The following is a 9,254-nucleotide window of genomic DNA, read 5'->3' as shown; positions in this document are numbered from 1 at the left end:
TCAGCCAACAGAAGGAAGGGAGATTTGACTCAGTAGCTCCGCTGTGCAAAGCAAGCTCTCTCTCCTCCCCTTCTTCCCCAAGGGAGGAAACTCAGCCAATGGAGAAAATAGAGGCTTGGCTCAATAGCTCTGCTGTGTGATTGAGTAAGCCTGGAAGAGCAAACTGTGATGCAGAGGGAAGCAAGAGAGAGGGAGAAGGAAGCAAATGATAGCCAGTTGCTCAGGTGCCTAATAGCAGCCCTCTGGGGACCAGGACAGGGAGGAGCCTCAACCAATGGAGAAAACTGAGGTTTTGCTCCGTAGCTCCTGTGGAATTGAGCAAGCCTTGCAGCAAAGCAAGCTGAGATGCAGAAGGAAGCAAGACAGAGGGAGAAGGAAGCAGACAAGAGCCAGTTGCTCGAGGGCTTGATAGGAGCCCTCCAGGGGCCTGATTCGGCCCCCGGGCCTCATGTTTTACACCCCTGCTCTAGGTCCAAGTCTCCTCTTCCAAAGAGAGGAGTCACATGGGTGAATGCTCTTCTATTTAAAAACCCCACAAATACGGGAAACTAGATCAAGATGGATAGCTGGCTGGCAACTGTGTGTAGACGTAGGAAAGAGCAAGAGGCCAGTAGCACCTTCAAGAGGAACAGAATTTGTGGCAAAGGATGAGCTTTCACCAGTCACTAGTTCCTCAGGAAGAACTGTTCAAAAGTTCTCCCAGATACTTCGCTCTGCGCTTGGCAGCTTTTTCTTCTCTCTGCCTTAAGAAGTGAGCCAGCCTAGAGACGGATTTTCCGCCTTGCTGGTCACTGGTTTTTTCAGTCTTTGAAACCTGCTCTGGCAAGTAACAGATGGAGAATCTGTGTCAGCCCCAGAATACCGATGACGGAAAAGTGTTTGGAAGAACTAAAGTCGAGTCCAGGGACCAACGAAATTTTCAGGCTACGAGCTTGAGCACACGAACTTGCAATATACTGAATCAGGCGCTCAGTCTTTCGTCGTCAGTATCAGGGCTTTCTTTTGTAGCTGGAACTCCTTTGTATATTCAGCCACACCACCTTGATGTAGCCAATCATCCTGGAGCTTACTGTAAGCCCTGTAAGAAGAGCCCTTTAAGCTCTTGGGGGATTGGCTACATCAGGGAGGGGTGGCCTAATATGCAAAGGAATTCTTGCTACAAAAAAAGCCCTGGTCGCAGTTCTGTCTACTCAGACTGGAAGCTGGTCTCCAAAGTCTTGGGCAGAGGTCTTTCACATCACCTCCTGCCTGGTCCTTTTAGCTGGAGATGCCGGGAGAACCTGGGATCTTCTGGATGCCAAACAGACGCTCAACCACTGAGTCAAAAAACCCTTTGTCAGATGAAGGGAGTTTTTAAGAGATCTTGTTGCTTTCTAAGGCCCTTCTGGACTCAGATCTAGGTTTTAAGAACGTAAGAACATAAGAGAAGCCATGTTGGATCAGGCCAATGGTCCATCCAGTCCAACACTATGTGTCACACAGTGGCCAAAAAACTCAAGTGCCATCAACATGTCCACCAGTGGAGCTAGAAGCCCTTCCACTGTGCACACCCCCAAGCACACCTCTGCCTTAGTCATCTTAGTTGCCCTTTTCTGCAACATTACCAATGGTATAACATCTTTTTTTAGGTTCCTCCCCCACAACAGACACCCTGCGAGGTGGGTGGGTCTGAGAGAGCTTTCCCAGAAGCTGCCCCTTTCAAGGACAACTCCTGCGAGAGCTATGGCTGACCCAAGGCCATTCCAGCAGCTGCAAGTGGAGGAGTGGGGAATCAAACCCAGTTCTCCCAGATAAGAGTCACCACACTTAACCACTACACCAAAAGCGCTCTGCACTGGATCATGAGATCTGTATGTACAGAAGCCATCCTTGTTGGATCCAACCCTATGTCTCGTTCTTTTTCCCCATGAGATATTACAGTGGTATGTATATGGTAATTATGCTACCAGAGCAATGCAGAGGTAATCAATGAAAGTCTAATTAAATTATATATCCTATAGTTTCATATAAACTAAGTACAAGAACCATGCGGAGACAGCTGTTTGCAGCTGCAGTGACTAATGCAATGGAATTAGTTGATAATCAATGCATGCTCAAAAGCCATCCATTAATTTGCTCTTGGGTATACACATTATCAAAGTATGAAATTATAAAATACTGAGAAGAGAATCCAGGTTTTAAAAACGGCAAGTATTTAATCCTCTGTAAGAACACAGAACACAACACCATTATATTTAGCAACAGAAGTCCTAGGTAGAATTTTACAAAATATTAGATGGATTATTAATGTATTTATACCCCCCCCAAAAAATAAAGCAAAGGGTTAATAGTATGTACAAACGGTTTTGTGATAAAACCCAATTTCTTCTCTGCATTACTGAACCCAACAGAGTCCTAGCTTCAGACCAACCATACTATTGTGCATGAACTTGAGAATAGCCCTGCTGGATCATACCAGAGGTCCATCTAGTCCAGCATCCTATCACAAGCAGCAACCAAGTTTCAGCAGGGCCAAGACCAGGACATAGAGTCTAAGGCCTTCCCCTGATGCTAAGAATGTCAGAAGAGCCCTGCTGGTCCAGAACAGTGTTCCAGCTAGTCCAGCATCCTGTCATACACAGTGGCCAACCAATTCCTCTGGAGGGCCAACAAGAGGGCATAGAGGCTGAGGCCTTTCCCCTGTGAAGAACATCAGAAGAGCCCTGCTGGATCAAACCAGTTGTCCATCTAGTCCAGCATCTTGTCTCACACCACGATCCTCAGGTTCCTCTGGAAGGACAACAACAGGGCAGAGAGGCCGAGGCCTTCATAAGAACATTATAAGAGGCCTGCTGGATCTGACCAGTGGTCCATCTAATCCAGCATCCTGTCCTACTCAGTGGCCAACCAGTTCCTCTGGAAGGCCAACAACAGGGCAGAGAATCTGAGGCCTTCATAAGAACATTAGAAGAGGCCTGCTGGATCTGACCAGTGGTCCGTCTAGTCCAGCATTTTGTCTTACACCACGGTCATCAGGTTCCTCTGGAAGGCCAACAACAGGGCAGAGAGTCTGAGGCCTTCATAAGAACATTAGAAGAGGCCTGCTGGATCAAACCAGTGGTCCATCTAGTCCAGCATCTTGTCTTACACCATGGTCCTCTGGAAGGCCAACAACAGGGCAGAGGGGCTGAGGCCTTCATAAAAACATTAGAAAAGGCCTGCTAACCAACCCTACTAGGGAATGTATCCTACCACTCTGCTTGGCAAAGAAACATTCCTCCACCCAAAGGAGACTTCACCCTGTCCTGGATGGCTCAGGCTAGCCCAATCTCATCAGATTGTGGAAGCTAAGCAGGGTCACCCCTCACTATTTTTTTAAACGGGAGACTGCCACGGAAGTCCGGGGTCACTAAGCAGAACCAGACATCCTCCTCAAACGACGTTCTGCTGAGATACACAGGAGTCAGTGGCAAACCACATCTCTATGTCTCTTACATTGAAAACCCTACGGGGTCACCATAAGTTAAGATATAAAAAGGACCTATCTTCCTCCTACCCACCTTAGCCTGGCTGTCCTTTTCCCTTCTGACCTCCACGCCTGCGTCATCTCCTTTGTGATATCAGACTGGGCCTGTGATGTCATAGAGATCGTGTGTTGCCAGGGAGTGTCATTGGCTGCGGCTAGTGGGAGGGGGCAGGGTGTCCTTTTCTGTTCTGACCTCCTTGCCTGCCTCATCTCCTTTGTGATGTCAGACTGGGGCTGTGATGTCATAGAGAGCGTGTGTTGCCAAGGAGTGTCATTGGCTGTTGCTAGTGGGAGGGGGCAGGGTGTCCTTTTCCCTTCAGACCTCCTTGCCTGCCTCATCTCCTTTGTGATGTCACTGGGGCCTGTGATGTCATAGAGAGCTTGCGTTGCCAGGGAGTGTCATTGGCTGTCTCTAGTGGGAGGGGGCAGGGGGTCCTTTTCCCTTCTGACCTCCTTGCCTGCCTCATCTCCTTTGGGATGTCACTGGGCCTGTGATGCCACAGAGTGCTTGTTTTTTCAGGGAGTGTCATTGGCTGTCGCTAGCGGGAGGGGAGGGGGTCCTTTTCCCTTCTGACCTCCTTGCCTGCCTCATCTTTGTGATGTCACTGGGCCTGTGATGTCATAGAGAGCTTGTGTTGCCAGGGGGTGTCATTGGCTGTCGCTAGTGGGAGGGGGCAGGGGGGTCCTTCTCCCTTCTAACTTCCTAGCCTGCCTCATCTCCTTTGTGATGTCAGACTGGGCCTGTGATGTCATAGAGAGCGTGTGTTGCCAGGGAGTGTCATTGGCTAGTGGGAGGGGGCAGGGTGTCCTTTTCTGTTCTGACCTCCTTGCCTGCCTCATCTCCTTTGTGATGTCAGACTGGGGCTGTGATGTCATAGAGAGCGTGTGTTCACAGGGAGTGTCATTGGCTGTCGCTAGTGGGAGGTAGCAGGGGGTCCTTTTCCCTCCTGACCTCCTTGTATCTCTGCTACCTAATCTTAAATAGGTACACACTTGGCCTGGCCCAACACGGCCTGACCCAGCCCAGCCCAACAAGGTCTCATTTATGTCAGATCCGGTAACAAATAAGTTTGACACCCCTGCCCAAAGCCATCCCAAGCCGCTGTCTAAAAGCCAGATATTGCCAGGCTAAGCTGCCATTCACTCCCAGAGCCACAAAATCCCTGTCCAAAGGGGAAAAAAAGTTTTCTTCACCTCACTTGAGCTAAGGACGGCTCACCCCCACCCATCCGGTGGAGTTGCATGGGCTCTGATTGGCTGACCTGGATTTACAGGAGGCCAAAACCACAAGGATTGTGGCATTGCATTAAGAACACAAAGGTTAAGATGGTCAGAACGTATAGGCCCAGTAATTCTGTTAGTCAAATTAAAAATATTAAATATCAACAGATTTAACAGGGGAGGGACGGTGGCTCAGTGGTAGAGCATCTGCTTGGGAAGCAGAAGGTCCCAGGTTCAATCCCTGGCATCTCCAAAAAAGGGTCCAGGCAAATAGGTGTGAAAAACTTCAGCTTGAGACCCTGGAGAGCTGCTGCCAGTCTGAGAAGACAATACTGACTTTGATGGACCAAGGGTCTGATTCAGTGTAAGGCAGCTTCATATGTTCATATGTTATTACTACTAATTCAACTTGATGGAATCCTAGGCAAGATTGGGCTCTAGGTGACGTACAACCATAAAAACATACAATAATCTTTAAAACCAGTTACTAAAAGCAGGTTACAAACCTGATGACAGCCAGTTGCATGGGGGCCTGATAGGAGTCTTCCGGGGGCTTGGTTCGGCCCCCGAACTGCATGTTTGACACCCCTGCCCTACGGTCTTCCGGCAGAGCATTCCACCAGGTTAAACCTCTAGAGTCAAGAATCTACTTCTAGAACGTAACACACTTCTTGGGACACAGTACATGTGCGTGTGTGGGTGTCGGTGTGATTACCAAGTAGATTAAAACAAATATTCGATCTGATGATAGCTTGAATTAAGAATCAATTTGTACAGCGAACAACCCGAAATGACCACTGTTGGCCAAAAATGACCGTTAAGTGTTTTGGCCCACTAGCCTTCCTCAGCGGTCAAACAAATGTAATTATAGAGCGGCTCCTGACATTTCAATGCAACGATAATTTCTTATGACCGAGATGAATTTTTTAAATGATTATTGTCCGAGACCAAGACCAAGGTATTAATCAGAGGCCTCATTCTTGATAGTTTGCTGCCATGGCCCGGTACACTTTTCTTACAGCAGAGGTTTGATTGTGCGGCTTTCTCACTTGGTCAGAAAAATTCGATACAGCCAGGAGCCAACAGCGTCGACAGTGATGTAATAGCATCTATGGCGCGATGTAATAGCATCTACGGGACCTTATTGAGGTCCTGCCCCTCCCCAAACCCCACCCGCCCCAGGCTCCGCCCCCCAAATTCTCCACTTTTCCCCCAATCCAGAACTGGAACCCATAAGCCAAGTTTTGGCTTTCTAAAATGAAGATACGGCTGCTGCGTATAACCCGCTCAGATTCTAACCCGTAAACTGCTAAATGTGTTAGGATGAACGATGTATGTTGAAATTTTAAACAAGTTATTAATATTATAACCAGGCCTTATTTTGGGCAGGAGCTCACAGGAGCGGAGCTCTGGAACCTCTAAATTTTATTGTGTTTTTTCTTTCTTACCCGCCCCCACCCCCCAAAATATATATATATACTTGCTTCTGGGCTCCATTGTTCAAGCCCCCAGTGAGAATTCTACTGAACTCTAAGGTCTGACAAACTTTCTCATATTTTTCCCCCACAAAAAAGGGAAAAGAACCAAAACATATAAAGCAGACAGATGGGAAATCTTCCTCATTCCACTGAGGCCACATAGGAGAAAGAAATTTAAAAAGTACGATGGGAATACAGTTTGATGATGACCATTCTAATTCCAGAAGTATTTTAAGGCAGATGCTGAGCTGATATAATTGAGTCCACCTGCCAGCGATGTCAGGGGTGTGCGGCATATGCAAATGAGTTGTGCAAAATGAGGTGTGCTAATGAGCTCTGGCACCTCTTCTTCCACAAAACAACCTGTGATTATAACACTGTTTTTTCTGCTTCTCAGCGGCCCCGTGGTGCAGAGTGGTAAAGCAGCAGTACTGCAGTACTGAGATCTGAACTCTCTGCTCACGACCTGAATTCGATCCCGGCGGAAGCTGGGTTCAGGTAGCCGGCCCAAGGTTGACTCAGCCTTCCATCCTTCTGAGGTCGGTCAAATGAGTCCCCAGCTTGCTGGGGGGGAAGTGTAGATGACTGGGGAAGGCAATTGCAAACCTCCCCGGTGTGAAAGCAACGTCACCCCAGAGTCGGAAACGACTAGTGCTTGCACAGGGGACCTTTCCTTTCTGCTTCTCAGTGGCCCATGGGCAATAATAAAGACTGATGGGTGGACTGCTGGAGCCCCCTGATGTGAGCAATACAGTCCTACATGGATCGTGGTTGCACTTGACCTTAAGAAAACTTGGTATGTTTCATATAAAACCCAACAAAATGGGGAAAAAAACCTGCTCACCTTTTCAACAGACTTAACATTGTGGTGAGGGTGGGAGGAGGGCAGATGGCCACACAGAGGAAGTTAATAATATGAATTCAAAGGAGCTAACACCTTTTAAAATCTTGCCAGTTTGGTGTAGTGGTTAAGTGCGTTGATTCTTATCTGGGAGAACTGGGTTTGATTCCCCACTCTTCCACTTGCAGCTGCTGGAATGGCCTTGGGTCAGCCATAGCTCTCACAAAGTAGTCCTTGAACTTCTGGGAGAGCTCTCTTAGCCCCACCTACCTCATAGGTTGTCTTTTTGTGGGGGGGGGGGAGGGAAGGTAAAGGAGATTGTTGGCCGCTCTGAGACTCTGAGATTCAGAGCGGAGGGCAGGGTATAAATCCACTATCTTTTTCTTAGAAAGCCAGCTTGGTGTAGTGGTTAAGTGTGTGCACTCTTATCTGAGAGAACCGGGTTTGATTCCCCACTCTTCCACTTGCAGCTGCTGGAATGGCCTTGGGTCAGCCATAGCTCTTGTAGGAATTGTCCTTGAAAGGGCAGCTTCTGGGAGAGCTCTTTCAGCCCCACCTACGTCACAGGGTGTCGGTTGTGGGGCAGGAGGATAAACAAGATTGTAAAATGCTTTGGGACTCTGAGATTCAGAGTCGGGGGCGGGGTACAAATCCAATATCTTCTTCTACCTATTGTAAATATTCACCTTGTGCATAACCTCTTTAAAAAAGGTCAAGGTAGTCCCCTGTGCAAGCACCAGTCGTTTCCGACTCTGGGGTGACGTTGCTTTCACAATGTTTTCACGGCAGACCTTTTACAAGGTGGTTTGCCATTGCCTTCCCCAGTCATCTACACTCCCCCTCCCCCAGCAAGCGGAATACTCATTTGACGGACCTCGGAAGGATGGAAGGCTGAGTCAACCTGGAGCTGGCTACCTGAACCAGCTTCCCCCGGGATCTAACTCAGGTCGTGAGCGGAGGGCTCCGACTGCAGTACTGCAGCTTTACCACTCTGCACCACAGGTAGGCCTCGAATAAACTTGTTTCCTGCGAACTCCGAAGACACCTCCCTGCTAGAACGGAGGCACATTTTTGTGACGCGCAGCCCTCATAACTTTATTTATTTATTTATCTGGGATTTACGATCTGCTGCTGCCATCTTCTGTGTTAAACGAAGCAGGCACGACTGCCCGTTTACCGATTGGCTGTTTGAATTCCCCCACCCCCTAGGAAATGGTTCTATTGGTCAAGCAGACAGAACTCTGTAAATAGACCTACATTACAGTCCTTTTTTTTTTAAAAGGAAGAAGCTTGCTATTACCTGTAAGTGATTCCGCCGCTCGGCTACTACTCGTTCATCCTTGTTACCGAAGAGCTTCTTGGGAGGGAACTCTAAAGCTGCCAGCTGGAAGAAGCAACAGAAAATAAAGTCAGAGGGAAAATGCTTCTTAAAAGCCGTGAACCAGCTGGGGAAGAGGGGGGAGGGAAACGAACATCTATAAGCTACTCTTTTTCAGCATGAATGGCGACATTATTTAAGATAATCCTGGCGGGGAGGATGCTTAGACGAGCCGAGCCATAATACCACAGGAGTCTTTTAAAGCAGGGCGCGTTTCTACAGAAACGAAGTCAAAGGACGCAATTGCGGTCTCTGCATCCAGCAGGGCGGTGTACGTTCAAAGTATTCCTTTGCAAAATGCAAACGCGCATTTTTATCATTCGTTTTCCCTCTAGCGGAAAAAGCCTCCCTTTTCCTACTGCCCGCAACGCAGCTTTCGAAATCTTCTACTGAACAAGAATACAATCTTGGGCCCGGTTCGCCATCTGATTTTTTTTGGACAGGTTGGGTCGGAATGTTGGTCTGGAGCAGCAGAACCAAGTTGGAGTCCGGTGGCACCTTGAAGATCAACGAAGTTATATTCAAGGTGCGAGACTTTCATGCGCACACACGCTTTCCCAGATACACTGAAATGCAAGTTGCCAATCTAGACTTATAGGTAGAGGGTGAGCAATAAATTATCACCCTGCATGATAATGAGGTTTAACCAGGCCTCAGATTCAGCAGGAGCTCAGAGGAGCGCAGTTCCTGAACCTTTTTGAGGGTTCCCCCTCTTCCTCCTCACCTACCTTGTCCATTGAATAGGAGGTGCAGCTGCATAACAATCCCTGGATTAGGAGAGCGGGCAGCCATCCACCCACCAGGAGCTTTGCCATACCTCCAGCAGCCTTC

General features: G+C 48.3%; 1 protein-coding gene across 1 annotated transcript in view; it reads right to left on the bottom strand.

Moving 5' to 3' along the window:
- The window catches only part of KIF16B (kinesin family member 16B), a 238,165-nt gene that overhangs the window by 23,301 nt on the left and 205,610 nt on the right, over positions 1-9,254 (bottom strand). The window contains exon 26 of the mRNA XM_060230816.1: positions 8,346-8,429. Coding sequence (XP_060086799.1) covers positions 8,346-8,429 — 84 coding nt within the window. The remainder of the gene's footprint in view (positions 1-8,345; positions 8,430-9,254) is intronic.

Source organism: Heteronotia binoei, chromosome 1 (assembly GCF_032191835.1).
Source record: "Heteronotia binoei isolate CCM8104 ecotype False Entrance Well chromosome 1, APGP_CSIRO_Hbin_v1, whole genome shotgun sequence".
NCBI lineage: Eukaryota > Metazoa > Chordata > Lepidosauria > Squamata > Gekkonidae > Heteronotia > Heteronotia binoei.
This window is presented reverse-complemented; position numbering and strand designations above follow the sequence as displayed.